Source organism: Bos mutus, chromosome 27, assembly GCF_027580195.1.
Source record: "Bos mutus isolate GX-2022 chromosome 27, NWIPB_WYAK_1.1, whole genome shotgun sequence".
Classification (NCBI taxonomy): Eukaryota; Metazoa; Chordata; class Mammalia; order Artiodactyla; family Bovidae; genus Bos; species Bos mutus.
Genome location: NC_091643.1, coordinates 9,689,268 through 9,704,975, shown reverse-complemented (window position 1 = coordinate 9,704,975; position 15,708 = coordinate 9,689,268). Strand labels below are relative to the sequence as shown.

The 15,708-nt window shown below is 45.9% G+C and overlaps 1 protein-coding gene across 1 annotated transcript in view; it reads right to left on the bottom strand.

Annotated features, from left to right (window-relative positions):
- ZMAT4 (zinc finger matrin-type 4) overlaps positions 1 to 15,708 on the bottom strand; it is a 386,494-nt gene that overhangs the window by 301,084 nt on the left and 69,702 nt on the right. Inside the window, exon 2 of the mRNA XM_005899833.2 lies at positions 8,711 to 8,816. Coding sequence (XP_005899895.1) covers positions 8,711 to 8,812 — 102 coding nt within the window. The 5' untranslated portion in view covers positions 8,813 to 8,816. The remainder of the gene's footprint in view (positions 1 to 8,710; positions 8,817 to 15,708) is intronic.

The following is a 15,708-nucleotide window of genomic DNA, read 5'->3' as shown; positions in this document are numbered from 1 at the left end:
AGGCAGTGGCACCCACTCCAGTGCTCTTGCCTGGAAAATCCCATGGATGGAGGAGCCTGGTAGGCTGTAGTCCATGGGGCTGCGAAGAGTCGGACACGACTGAGCGACTTCACTTTCACTTTTCACTTTTCTGCATTGGAGAAGGAAATGGCAACCCACTCCAGTACTCTTGCCTGGAGAATGCCAGGGACGGGGGAGCCTGGTGGGCTGCCATCTATGGGGTCACACAGAGTAGGACACGACTGAAGTGACTTAGCAGCAGCAGCAGCAGACCACCAGAGAAGTCCATTTATTTATTTTATACATAGTAGTTAGTACCTCTTAACCTCCTACCCCTATCATACCCTTCCCTCTTCCCTCTCTGTCATTTTAAAAGGTTGTGTATGTTGGAGACTCTGTGAGATTTCTCAGTTACACGTTGTGACTCAGGCCTGTGGCAAAAATCAGATTAAGGATGTGGTCTTTCCACCCACTTTCAGATAACCTCAGGGTAGCCACCATTAAACTGAAAAATAGAGGCACAGAGGTGAGGAAGTAATAAAATAAACAGCCTTGAAATTACGCCTAGGAAAAATCGTATAGTTATGACATGCAGAGCTTTCTGAAAGGAAACAAATCAGAAGCCTTCTGTATCACTGAGAGAATTGTATTACTAAAGCCGTTATGATCTTGAATTAGAAAAGCTTTGAATGATCTCCAAGCCTTAAATCAATCTCAGGCAGGAAGTGGGCTGTGAATGCTGGCAGTCCCCAAGGAGGATGTGGGATCCAGGATTCATCTCACGTGTAACAAGGAGGACAATGGATGGACAGGGACGTGCTCTGGGGGCAGAGCCAGGGGTCATTGGGGAAAATGAACAAGAAACTCCCTCCCATAGGCAAAGATGGGAATCTATTTGGGCAACTTCCCCCACTCCCTGCAAAGAGAAACTTCCCAATGCCTGCACGGAAGGATGCCAACTCTGCTGTGAACTAGTGGTTACTCTTTGCCTTCTTTTCTTCCTTTTTCTGATGGAAAATGTTCTGCTGCCTTCACCACTCTCAAGTGAAGAGGAGAAGAGGTGTCATTTCTCTTCTGGTCATAGGCTGTCGAGCCAACAGGATTCACATCCACAGCTGATAGGGAGACCCACCCCCCCTCCTGGAGATCCTGAAATCTGAGCTGTCAGCAGTGACTAGGTAGCACTTGCGGTTTGTTGCCATGGAGAGGAGATGCGCGTTCTCCACCTGCCACAGGAAGACTGTGATGGTGACCAGAGGGGTTGACGTGGCAAAGATGACCCTAGGTATTTGCTGCTCCCATCTTACTCCCTTGCATGTTTAAAGAGCATTCCCCAACTTCCTCAGAGCTTAAATGGGACCATGTAACTGAGTTCTAGCCAATGGAGTGTGGCCTGGCTTCTAAAGTCCATTGAGCAATGTCATATGCTCTCAGCAAATGAAAACTCATCAACCACCCGCTCTAAACCAATGAGCATTAAGCACAGCATCTAATACCTGCTCTCAGTCAGTGCCCATGTCTTCTGGAGTTGAGTGTGTTCCTTTGCCTCGTATTGTTTATTTCATTGTAGCTTCTCTATTAAGCATGCATTTTATGTGCCCATGAACAGTTTTGGCCAATAATAACTGATAAAAGGTAGAACGACCAGACCTGCTGGAATAGACAGTGGAAAAACATAAGAATGGCTACAAATTTCACAAACGCTCAAGAGAGTTCCCTGAAATGATCAAGATACCAACTTTGGAGAGTATCAGGCAACCAAAGACATGATGAAAGGTAGTTAAGAGCTGCTTTAGCCCCAGCAGATGCACTGATAATTGTATTATTAATAATAAAAGCATCTGGGATAAATTAAGCATGCCGTGACTCCGAGAGATCTGAAGAGAAAACAGAGGTTCTCAATGCACAGTACACAGTAGGCACCTCCACAGGAACAAGAGATAAGGACCTCTTGTTATCCTCCCCCAGTTAGTCCTCGCATCTCCCAGAGCACATCACCAGCATTACCAGGAGAGGTGTGAGGATAAAGGGAGCCCAGTTAGCCTGGCACCTGGCAGGTCCAATGGGCTGCAGAAACAACACACTGGTTCACCCCCAAATCTCATACATGGGTCGAGAGTTGTCTAGGCTGCACGCTCACTCAGGCAATTATCCCGAAGAAGAAGCAAAGTGGAGATGAAGGGGTGAGGAATGAAGAGTGAGGAAGTAACAGAGACGTTGTGCTGTGCTAAGCCACTTCAGTCATGTCCGACTCTTTGGGACCCCATGGTCTGGAGCCCGCCAGACTCCTCCGTCCATGTGATTGTCCAGGCGAGAATACTGGAGTGGGTTGCCATGCCCTCTTCTAGGGTAACTTCCTGATCCAGGGATCAAACCCATGTCTCTTATGCCTCCTGCACTGGCAGGCAGGTTCTTGACCACTGAGCCACCAGGGAAGCCCCAAATAGAGGCACTGATAGCACCAAAAGGTAAAGACACTAATCAGCACTTATTAGGGACCTCGGGTTTACCCTGTTGGCTCTACCCACAGGACACTTATGTCCCATTTACTATTTGACCCAGAGAGACTAGGAAAGCGCCCTCTGGCTATTCCCCACCTTGGACAGAAGCTAGGGAAGGCCAGAGTTGTGTTGGAAGGCCATCAAAGCAGGTGAAACCGGGTAATCTGTTCAGTATGCCCCAGTGCCTGCTGCTACTGACGAGAGAAATACTAGATTCTGACTTTCCTGGGTGAGCTAACGGGGTGCACTTGCCAGAACCCACATTACTACGAGATTCAGAGATGGTTGAAGGCTTTCCCATCAGTTTGGAGAACCGTCTTTCCCGTAACTATGGAACTGCCACCTCTACCTTGAAGGTCGCTCCGAGTACCGAGTGACTTCCAGCCTACAGAGTCACCTCTTCCGGTGTAGCCACCAAGGCTTCTGTGAAACCTGCCCCACCGCCTTCCTCCACCAGTCCCAGCCCAGCCTCTTCATCAACCTCAAAGGGCCTGTGAGCAACAACCACGGGCCAAGTGTGGAAATATTAATAAATTAGAAACACAAGGCGTGACTCCAGTGTGCCCTTAGGAAGCTCACCGTCTTGTTTGGAGGTGCCTCTGAAGCATGGAGTTCACAAAGAATGATTAATTACAACACAAGGGATATTAGGGTTCACAGAACAGACACGCACTCTGGGCTGGCACTGTGATGACCGACTTCCTTGGGTCTGCCTAACAAGAGTTTTCTGTTTCCTTCTAGATCCGATCGTACATCTTTTTCCTTTAGTTTTACTCCAAGAAATAATCCTTCTGCCCTTTTGGCTTCGGTTCTCATAGAGTTGGGATCCTCTTCTTCCTGTACCTAGAAAACCACACCTTCCCTCATGGCCTTACTAGGAAATGATTTTTAACTTCTGTAACATTCAGATATGTTCATCTGAAAGCTTTCTCTTTCCCCTCTCTGTCTGCACCTACTTGTTTTACTGATTCAGACTATTCAACCAGTGAGAAGAGACAGCATCTAATTATATTTTCTACCGAAACATTAACATGTTATTAATGCTTAGCAAATAAGAGAAGCAGTAGTGTCGTTATGTTTCTTCTTTTTTCACTCCCAGAGTTCACATGCGAAAAGAGATCTTAAAAGTATAGCATCCAAGTGCTTGGTCCATTAGACATATATTAGGTTGTTCTGCCCTCCTATACAAAGGTTCAGGCTTTTAAATGGGGCATGAAGCTATTAGCCATTACACATCTGCTGTGTTTTTTCTCTCCAACTTCAGTGGACTGGCACGCTAAGCTCTTGGCAAAACTTACATAAAAAACTGTTCTTTTCTCAACAATACATCTTGACCACCATAAACAAGCTATCATTCAGAAAGGCTCAATTATTTTTTATGCTCTCAAAAACCTGAGAGCCTCAGAAGAGTCCAGGTTCCCTTTCCTTACCTCTTGATCCCACACTACTTGAAGGTGCTGCCAGCCTCTCTAGCAAAAATCTTTCAGTCCAGTCAGGCTGGTCTCCTTAGGGCTCCTTGGAGATTCCAAGTCCCCTTATTCTAGTAATCACTAAATTTAAACCATCCATCGTGCATGCATGCTCAGCCGTGTCCTACTCCTTGCAACCCCATGGACTGCAGTCCACCAGGCTCCTCTGTTCATGCAATTTTCCAGGCAAGAATACTGGAGTGGGTTGCCATTTCCTACTCCAATCCACGGAAGCCTTGGTAATTCATGTCATCCCCCACAAATCTCTCTTGACCATAATAGATCTTGGTGATGACTCACCCTTTTGAATTTGGAATTTGCGAAGATCCAAAAATTTAACAGCGCCACACAGCATACGTATCACAAACCCAAATGGACACAAGAATGGACACTTTGTTTATATTAAATTAGATCAGCCTCTCCCTAGGAGCAGAATCTACAGGTTCTGTTCTTGGTATCACACACACAGGTACCACACCAAAGTATTCATAGCTTTTCCTTCTAGTGGAGTTTATGAGCTTCTTAGGGGCAGAGACTACTCCTGATATAACCCAGAACCCCTGTGATAGCAAACACTAAGAGCGCTGGGCACGCAGAAATACACAGTACATTGTCACTGACTGGCCCCATAGAGGGCTGGGAATGTGACCTGGTCAAACGGAGAGCAAAATCATACTCAAGCAAAAAATCAGTGATAGAGTATTGAGAGTAAATGTGACCACATGGCCAATGTGAGTTTGAGGACTATAACAATCATGACCCTAGGGGGTCTTCCTAGAACAGACCCCCGGCCACGTCCTCTGCCTGCCTTTTGTCTGTAGAAAAATTTTAGTCAAATAAATTTAATCAGAGAAGTGAGAAAATGCAGAAAGGAAAATAGTCAAGCAAAACAAAATAATAATATGTTAGCCATTAAACAAAGGCAAGGAACTTAGTTCTTCCTCAAGGGCTACAGATAACGCTGTCAGCCATGCCCTTTGAGCTGTTTTGCAGACAATGAAACCCCCAGCAGGCGGAAGAAGGTAACTGTCTGCTGCCCACACGGATGCAGATCCTAGACCAATTGGAAGCAGAAGTTGATGATGCTGACTCGCCATGACTTCCTCATCGACCAATCAGAAGAGTGTTCACAAGCTGGCCACGCCCTACTTCTTGAACACTGTGAGACTCCTCAGTACCTCCTCTAGGGCGGACACACCATCTTGAGGGCATTAGCCCGCTGTGGCCCCCAATGTCTGGCAAAACAATCACACTATTTCTTTCTCAGTTCAGTTCAGTCACTCAGTCGTGTCCGACCCTTTGCAACCCCATGAACCGCAGCACGCCAGGCCTCCCTGTCCATCACCAACTCCCGGAGTTCACCCAGACTCACGTCCATCGAGTCAGTGATGCCATCCAGCCATCTCATCCTCTGTCGTCCCCTTCTCCTCCTGCTCCCAATCCCTCCCAGCATCAGAGTCTTTTCCAATGAGTCAACTCTTTGCATGAGGTGGCCAAAGTACTGGAGTTTCAGCTTTAGCATCATTCCTTCCAAAGAAATCCCAGGGCTGATCTCCTTCAGAATGGACTGGTTGGATCTCCTTGCAGTCCAAGGGACTCTCAAGAGTCTTCTCCAACACCACACTTCAAAAGCATCAATTCTTCGGCGCTCAGCTTTCTTCACAGTCCAACTCTCACATCCATACATGACCACTGGAAAAACCATAGCCTTGACTAGACAGACCTTTGTTGGCAAAGTAATGTCTCTGCTTTTGAATATGCTATCTAGGTTGGTCATAACTTTCCTTCCAGGGAGTAAGCGTCTTTTAATTTCATGGCCGCAATCACCATCTGCAGTGATTTTGGAGCCCCCAAAAATAAAGTCTGACACTGTTTCCCCATCTATCTGCCACAGTGATAGGACCAGATGCCATGATCTTCGTTTTCTGAATGTTGAGCTTTAAGCCAACTTTTTCACTCTCCTCTTTCACTTTCATCAAGAGGCAAACTCCATCTTGGAGATTTAATCCAGCATTGGTGTATACAGGCCAAATTCTGGCCACAAGACTCAACAGAGACCCACTCTATACTCAGTTCCAGCAGAGGGGGTGTGTGGAGGACGAGGGGATGAATTGCATCACAAAACCTGTTCTCAGACAGCCTTGGGGATCATGTGAGAGGTCATCCTCCTGGAGATGAGGAATGAAGGGTTTCTCCTAACCAAAGCCGGAAGACCAGCGACTACACAAGGTGCACTTGGTCCTGACTCAGCCAGTTCTGCACCCTCTGCAGCTTTTCAGCTCCTGTTTCTCCTGAAGGAAGGGCCCACCGCTGCCTGGAGGCAGGGCATGAACCGTCGCTCAGAGGTCCCATCCCTGGTTAAGTGGAATGCACCTCATGTTGCTCTGATGATGTGTAACTCTGCTAACTGAAGGTCTACTGTAATTGTTTTCACTTCTCTATCTCACCTGTGCTAAAGGGAAGTGAAGTCAGTCAGTCATGTCCAACTATTTGTGACCCCATGGACTGTAGCTTACTAGGTTCCTCCGTCCATGGAATTCTCCAGGCAAGAGTACTGGAGTCGGTTGCCATTTCCTTCTCCAGGGGATCTTCCCAAACCAGGGATGGAACCCGGGTCTCCATCTGCAAGCAGATGACTTTACTGTCTGAGCCACCGGGGAAGCTTACCTGTGCTACCTGCAACAAATCCTAACACATCTTCTAAACCATTAGATTGGGCCACAGACAGTACAGTGTGGTGAGAGGAAAAGCTGAGTTCAAACAACTAAATCTGTAACTGAGCAGCTAAGATTTTTTTTCCTTTAAAAAGAATTGATGTTTTTGATTTTCTGACATTACCTTTCTAGCTCAGGTAATAACAAAGGAGTGCCTGGACAGGGTCACCAGGTTATTTTTGTAAACAAAAGTTCAGTGAGTGGCTCTGATAGGCCGGCAGACACTGTTCCAGGAATTACGGAAGAGCAGATGAATAAACTCTGTTTCTGGTCATAAGAATCTAGTAGTGAAAGTCCCTCAGTTGTGTCTGACTCTTTCTGACCCCACAACTAGATACAGTCCATGGAATTCTCCAGGCCAGAATACTGGAGTGGGTAGCCTTTCCCTTCTCCAGGGGATCTTCTGAACCCAGGGATCAAACTCAGGTCTCCCGCATCACAGGCAGATTCTTTACCAGCTGAGCCACAAGGGAAGCCCAAGAATACTGGAGTGGGTAGCCTAATCCTTCTCCAGTGGATCTTCCCAACCCAGGAATTGAACTGGGGTCTCCTGCATTGCAGGCAGATTCTTTACCAACTGAGCTATCAGGGAAGCTCCTTACTAGAATCTACTAAAATGATAAAAAGGGAACCCAAAAGGTCTAATAAAGAGAGAACATAATGGGCTATGGAATTTCAGAGCAGGGACAAATATCCTGAGTTTCCTTCAATGAGGAAATGGAATTAATAAAAAACCATATGTGTTTACAAAGCAATATCTAACGAATTTAGAAATTCATTTCAAAAGATGGCTACCTTCCACTTTAGAGCACCCTTTTGTGTTCACATTTTCTTCTTCTTCCACTTGATTGCCTACTGACAAAAGAATATGCTGACTTTTTTTTTTTTTGCAGAGGCTGATTTTTTTTAAGTTTTTCTCTGAAGAGCAAGTTTTCTTTGCCATCGTCCAAACACTGCTGCCACAGAGTAGATAATGAGAAACAATGTAATTTTGCATGTTGGGCACACGTTCTAGCTGCCAAAGCATTTGTGCAAATAACCATTTCAAGGGCTCTCATCTGGTCACCACAAAACCCCGAGGAGCACACAGGGGCCAAGGAACGGGTCCGGGGTGTGTGCGTGTGCGTGCGGTTATTATTGTTTCCCCGTGCTCGGAGTAATCTGAGACTCAGAGGAGCATGGTGAGTGACAGTGACAACTGGCATTTGTCAGATGCGACAGACAAAAAGAAAATTGCTGGCTAAGCCCTCCAATCTAAAATTACTTACAAATTATTACCCTTGAAAGCTCGTGTTCTCACTGATGTGTGTTCTCTTGCACAGCTACAGGCCCTGGGCAGCATCTGGGGGGCCAGGGGCCCCTTTTCTCCACATGTGCCCCTCATTCCCCCCTCAGAAACAGGTCGATCTCTCTCCTCTGATCCTCTCTTCCCAAAAAAAGGATCAAAAAGCAGCCTTTTGAGCTCCCATCCTTAAAAGTCAAAGCCACTGAGTTATGTCCTTCGAGAATATTTGGACTTTAAAACTCGATTATCTCCCTGCGGGCGACGTCTTTCTGCTGATAAACCCTTTGGGAGCAGCAGCCAGAAGGCAGAAGGATCTGGTGCTGGGCCACTGCTGCTGCCGTGTGTCCCCTCCGGCAATGGAGAAAGGGCCTCTGAGGTTTCCTTCAAGCTCCAGAGAAGGACAGAGAAGCTGGCGCTAATGCATCCCTGGAAGGAACTTCAGAGATGAGCAGTGACAGGTTCAATGAGCAGAGCAAGCCCACTGGACTCCCGGCGGGGCTGAGATCCAAAGGGAAAAGCAGTAGCTGGGAACCACCAGGGGCCTGAAAACGCCATCCCCAGCCCTCTCTGCAACCCCTCACATGCGCCCCTCTCCTGACCCGCTCTCAGACTGTGTGCTCAAGCCCCGTGGTGCTTCAGATCTGCCCCAAGTCCCGAGGCAGAACCCTCAAGCCCCACGAGCTTGACTCAGGCTGCTCCTTCCTCCATCTGAACACCCTGAGCGGGAAAAGTTGTTCTTACCTCGTAGTGGGCCACACGCTGAGATTCCGATATCAGCTGTGCGCTGCACACCTTGCAGTAACTGTCTGTAAATAAGTCCTGATCAATATCGGAGGACTTCATCAGGCTAAAAGAGAATCAACAGAAAAGAGAGATGAATCCACCGCCATGGTGTTTATGTAGGACACTAAGTGTGTGAAGAAGCCAGGAGCCTGGGACCAGATCCAACAATGGTCAGCCGGGGAGATCTCCCCCCACCTTCGGGGTAACCATGTCAGTCACCTTTAGAAAGTGCACAGTGGACCATTTTCTCGTAAATGGTTGAGAGTAACAGCTTGGCTGGTACTCTGAAAACCTGAAATCCAACTTTAGTTTTCTATGCATGACAAACCAGACTTACGTCTACTGTATTGCTGAGAATTTATGTGAGAAGATATCTTCAAAAATAATTTATATTACCAAAATACTGTAAGCACCCAATATAGCCAAGAGTAAGAACTAGGTTAAATGAATTTTGATACATCAGCTTGCTAGAATACTATATACCTCCCAAATCCAAACTCAGATCAAATGTTTTCATCGAATATTTAGTAAAGTAGGAAAACGTTTATCATTAACAGCAAAAGGCTTACAAACCAGTATGTACAGTATTATACTAATTTCTTTTAAAACATGTAGAGGTGTGCAGAAAAACATTCCAGGAAGTTTTAACAGAATGTTAATAGCAGCTGTCTTTGGGAGATTATAGATAATGACACGATTTTCTTTCTTCTTAAATTTTCTGCAATGAATATGAATTGCTTTTGTAGTACAATGAAACAGGTTAGCTTTGTCAAGAGCCTTGTACAAACTCAGTCACTCAGTCATGTCTGACTCTTTGTGACCCCATGGACTGTAGCCAGTCAGACTCCTCTGTCCATGGGGATTCTCCAGGCAAGAATGCTGGAGTGGGTTGCCACGTCCTCCTTTAAGGGATCTTCCCAACCCGGGGATCGAACCCAGGTCTCCCACATTATGGGCAGATTCTTTACCATCTGAGCCACCAGGGAAACCCCAAGGGGCTTTCAAGCAATATCAAATAGAGCTTTGAGTTCAACAGCTATTCTTGGGGGCTTCCCAGGTGGCAATAGTGGCAAAAAACCTCCTGCCGATGCAGGTTAGAAGTAAAAGACGTGGATTCGATCCCTGGGTCAGTCAGGAAGATCCCCTGGAGGAGGACACAGCAACCCACTCCCATATTCTTGCCTGGAGAATCCTGTAGACAGAGGAGCCTGGCAAGCTGCAGTCCTAGGGTCACAGAGTCAGACATGACTGAAGCGACTTAGCATGCATGCATGCACAGGTATACTTAGACAATTAAAAAATAAAATCAGGCTAAACTATTGCTTTCTTTTGCAAGCCTATATCTTATAAAGTGAGGAGCCCTCATGATTCCTACTGACTCGTCTACATGTAGGGCAGAGGAAATTCATAAAAATTATTTCTACCCCTCCACACCACAATTGAACCTGTAAAGGCAAACAAACATCCTCAGATTCCAAACTCTGAATTACAATGCAGCCAGGGACTTCCCTGGAGGTTCAGTGGTTAAGGCTCTGAGCTCCCAATTCAGGGCACACAAGTTCAATCCCTGGTTAGGGAACTAAGATCCCACATACTACACAGCATGGCAAAAACAATGCAGCCAAGGTTCACAAGTTTGTGCAAGTGATCTGACACAGAAATGTATTACATAGAATGTCACCACCCTGGAAATACACGCCTGCACATCATGAGGCTTTTCTCCAACCCAGAGTTTCACTTCCTCTTACCTCCTACCTGCCAGGCGAAGAGTAAGGATTCCGCCAGGTGCCAAGGCCAGAAAAGCCCAGATGGTAGGGTGGGGTGGGCCCCTGGAACTCAGCCTACTCCAACGCCCTCACTGTACACATGAAACTGCCCAAAGCCGCATTGCTGATGCTCGGGCACTGGCCCAGCTTCCGTGGTTCCAATTCCCACTTTCCAGCTCCATCCCAGGTGGAACACGGCTTGCCAGCTGCATGATACAGATGAGTCACTAAGCCCTGTAGGTCTGTTTTCTTCCTATAAAAATTGAGAAAATACTATTTTCCATGCCTCCTTGGAGAATTGCAGAGAATACCAAAAGAGGAGAAGGTAATATAAACTGTAGAACTCCCTTTGTTTGACAGGGATCACTATCCTATTTTTAATGGCATACCAATGTTGGTAAGATATTGGGCAAGTCTTGATTAATGCAACAAATGAAAGATTGCCGTCCAATTGAAGATATTTTTACAAATCATCTAAATAGTTGGGTCGCTGAGCTTCTCTGGTGGTCCACTGGTTAAAAATCCAGCTGCCAATGCAGGGGACACAGATTCGACCCCTCATCTGGGAAGATTTCACGGGCCTCAGGGCAACCAAGTCCGTGAGCCACAACTACTGAGCTCTCTAGAGCCCATGCTCTGCAACAAAAGATGGCTCCCATCGCCACAACTAGAGAAAGCCCATGTGCAGCCACAAAGACCCTGCACAGCCAGAAATAAATACATAAATAAACAAAATTTAAAAAATAAATACATTTTAAACAAATAAATAAATAGCTGTGTCTCAAGAATAAAATATCTTCCTGAAACAAAAGGCTGCCTGCCTCAGCAACTCCAAAATCCCTTTCTACCTTGACTTTGGCTGCCATGGCCCGTGAGGACATTTGTATTAAGCAACTCAAAAGGATTCAGAGTTTCTGCTGCCAAGAGACAAGAGCACCTGTGGTTTCCAATGCCCCGAGTTTCGACAGTAATGCCGAGGAGTAAGGACGGGTGACTCTCACAGCTGAAATGGACCTGTTATTTCTGGAAGGATCATTCTGGGCAGACAGCCTGGTCAACCTGGAGTTTAGCACCTAGAGTGCCTGGAGGCGCTCTACCTCACATGACAACCTGCTCCAGAGTCTGGCAGCGCTAGTCTCTACACACTCTTTAGGTTGAATCAAAATCTGTGCCCTTGTACATTCCATTCATTGACTCGGTCTCTGGGAACGATACAGAATAATTCTACTCCCCTTTCTCATGAGGTCCCCTCCTTCAAGCACTGGAGATAGCTCTCTTCCATCTATTCCCAACCCCTGTCCTCCTTTATCATCTTGGTCTGTGTGTATCTTTTTATGGACCATCTTCAAAGGCAGCGCCAAGAACAGAATGAAACATTCCCAATATGTGGGCAGAGGATCACGAATCCAAATGACCCTCCGAAATATCTACTGTCATTTGCAACGGTCTGTATTCACAGCTTGGAATGCAAATGGAGAGGAGGCGCTTTGATGATGTGAAAATGTAGTACAACATTTTGAAATGTCAAATGGGAAAAGAAAACTTGGGAAGGTGTATTTTGAAGCCAAGCTCCTCTAAGCAGTTGTGTTTAAATATTATCATGTTCCCTGCTATTTCTAATAAAGAAGAGCACAAAAATAGATTCATGGGTGACCTGGTTAATAGGAATCTCCAGACTCACTGCATACTCCCTCCTCATTATACAACCGACTGCAGAAATCAAACAGTGTGAAAGGATATTCAAGGTACATGGAGGACCAAGTGGGGCCCGTAGGAGTCTGAGTCTCGGTAAAGCAGCTGTGCAGCAGAAATAGCTTTAAAGGCAGAATATAAAGTGTGTATACTAAAAAAAATAAATCAAAGGAAGAAGAGAATATCCTGGCTTTTTCCACTGTTTTATATAAGAATATTGACTTGAATAAGCCCACATGTAGGAAAAGGACCATAAAGACCCCCCCCTCCGAAATTGACAAGGCCTGGAATAATTTAATTTTCAGTAGGAGACCATCAGGGAACAAGTATCAGTCTAGTCTATGCAGGAGGCCTTTTCTCCAAGAGAACTCTCTCTGTGTTAGTTACTTTCGATGACCAGAAGGTCTGATTTATGATTCAAAAAGTGGAATTCCCAAAGGGGAAACCTGCTACTTGCTCCCCTTCTTCAGGTTGTTTAGAAGAGGATCTTAGCTTCCCTAGCCTTCAGAAGTATAGGAGAGCTGGGAAGAAAAGGTAGGAAAACTTGAAGCTTTCCTTAGCCTTGTCCATGGTGCTGAATCATCGCTAGAGCTGCAACAGAGCTGGACCGTTGATCACTTACTGACCAATCCTACTGGCCCAGAGCCAATGCATGGTGACCCCCAACTCTAAGAACATGCTGACTGTACTGGACTCTGAGGCACTGGGACATTGTGATGGAGGAGAAAAAAGTAAGGAAAGGAAGGAGAGAAGGAGTTTGATTTCCAAGACTTGAAACTGTCCTGAACAAAAGCTTTCTCAGTATTCCCCATCCTGGCACATTTCAAAGCAAACATTGAAGGTTTGAAGAACTTCAACTCTTTACCATTCACAGAGGAAAGTGCTACCTGTATTTTAGGAAAATTAAGGCCCAGAGTAGAACTGGAGGCAATATTAGAACAGGAACGTGGTCAGATTCTTCTGTGCTAGCCCAGGTCTCTATAAAGCAACAGACCTACTTAAACATGTATCAGTGACAGTGGAAGGTGCAGAGGTGGAGCTGAGGGTAATAAAAAAAAGAAAATACAGAGGGGGAGCTTCTATTTATTCAATAATGGTTTGGAGGGGGGAGCTTCCCTGGGGGCCCAGTGGTTAAGAATCCCCCTTCCAATAAAGGAGACTTGGATTTGATCCCTGGCTGGGGAATTAAGATCCCACATGCTTGGGGTAATGAAGCCTGTGCACTGCAACTAGTGAGCCCACGGGCCACAGCAAGGGAAGCCCAGAATCTGCACACCACAACTAGAGAAAGCCCAGGCACTGCAACGAAGACACAGCACAGCCCAAACTTAAAAATAACCAAATAATGGTGATTGAGCATCCGCTATGTATCAGGATGACATCAGGATAAAAGAAGGCACATTTCCTGTCTTCCAAATCTTTCTGAGCTATTTAATGAGAAGACAGATACCCACCAAATACCTAAAACACAAGCAGCAAGTATAATGGGCTGGTTTAAAAAAAAAAAAAAAAAAGCTACAGGATTTAAAGAGATGGGAAGAATCTTAAAGAACTCTCCCAGTTCTATTAGAGTTGAAAATTTGAGAACTGATAGGATTAGAGTGAAGGGAAATGGGTTCCAGCTCGAGCTAATTCTTTTCCCTGGCACGGGGGGCGGGGGGGGGGGGGTGGAAATCTTGCTATCAGTCGGCGTAAGACACATCCGAAGGGCACTGGCGGGGCTAATTCAGGATTATGCAGCATAAGGGGAGGAGGCAGTACAACGCAAGAAGAGAAGGGGACACCAAGCTGAAGGTCCAGATGGAAGGAGGAGAGGCAGGTCCCAACGCATTGCTCATGGTGCCGTGGATGGCCTTTTTCAGGATTTCCAATCAAAGGCAGATAAGGAAACCTTCCTTTCTGACTCTTCCTGCTCCTCGAGAGCAGATTTGAGAAACACAGGCTGAAAACCCAAAGAAACCGGAGGCTTGGTAGCCAAGATTGATATTCTTCATTCCATTCCATTTCTAATAATGCTAAAATAGCTTCTGTCTCAAAAATCCCCAAACCTATGCAGGGCTCTTTAGAGGGAAACAAGACATTAGTTCAGATGCAGGTTTGGTCCCTCGCCAACTAGGTCTGTGAGCAAGTTATATATCCTCCTTGAGCGCTGTTTTCCTCATTTGTGAAATGGGGTAAACATTCTCCCAGGATTATTGTGATGACTGGAGAAGATGTAGATGGAAAACATCTAACAAAGACTCTGACATATGGCAGACACTCAAAAACAGATATTATCACCACCGTTACAAATGTTATTATTTTTGTATTATCGTTATTCTTATTTTCAGGAAGGAGGCTGTAAATATTGAACCAGAGAAATAAATAGAACCACCTTCAAGAGTAAGGGGGAAGATGACACCGTCAGTGTGCTAAAAATCATACCCTTTATTGCCATCACAGGCTTTTTGTTGTATATTAATATCATCCACCAAAATGTCTTGTTTTCACTGAATTCCACTGGCAGCTGATACTGGTGCTGGATGCCTGTGAAGACCTCATACTTCCTGAATGCTTCAAATCTCCTCTTGTTGTCAGTAGGCACTGACAGTCACAGATGGAGCATTTTGCTAAGAAGTGCGTCCCACCCTCTCCCTTGCCCACTTGCACTCTTCCTGCTGTGACCTGCTCCCAGGGGGACATAAAGGAAGAACACACCACCTAAAGGCTGGACACAGACCAACTTTCTGCATGCACGGCCACTCACTGGAGCAGCTCTATGATAGCCAACAGCCATCATGATCCCCTGGGTGACACCTCTCTGTCCCTGGCCCTTGGAGAGAGACACCTTCAGCTCGGTGATCCCCCCCTTTGGGTATCTCATCACAGATTTGGGCATTTTCACTCCAAAGCTCATCTGTAAGGTCTAACAACCTAATCTACTCCTTCACCTACTCTCCTCCCTCACTAGTCCTTTAAAAAAGAGGATTTAAGGGGCTTCCATAGTGGTCCAGGGGCTAAGACTTCATGCTCCAAATGCAGGGGGCCCAGGTTCGATCCCTGGTCAGGGAGCTAGATCCCACATGCTTCAGCTAAAGATGAAGATGTCACAGTTAAGACTTGGTACAACCAAATAAATTAATATTTTTTTTAAATAAGATTTAAGACTCATGGTAATTTCAACCAAATAATTACTCTCGCCCTTAGGGGCAGATTTCTGCATTTCTCAGACTGCCAATCCATATGACTTTGTGAACTCATCAGTATCAGTTCAGTTCAGTTGCGCAGTCATGTCCGACTCTTTTCAGCCCTGTGAACCACAGCACGCCAGGCCTCCCTGTCCATCACCAACTCCCGGAGTTCACCCAAACCCATGTCTATTGAGTCAGTGATGCCATCCAAACATCTCATCCTCTCTTGTCCCCTTCTCCTCCTGCCTTCAATCTTTCCCAGAATCAGGGTCTTTTCAAATGAGTCAGCTCTTCGCATCAGGTGGCCAAAGTATTGGAGTTTCAGCTT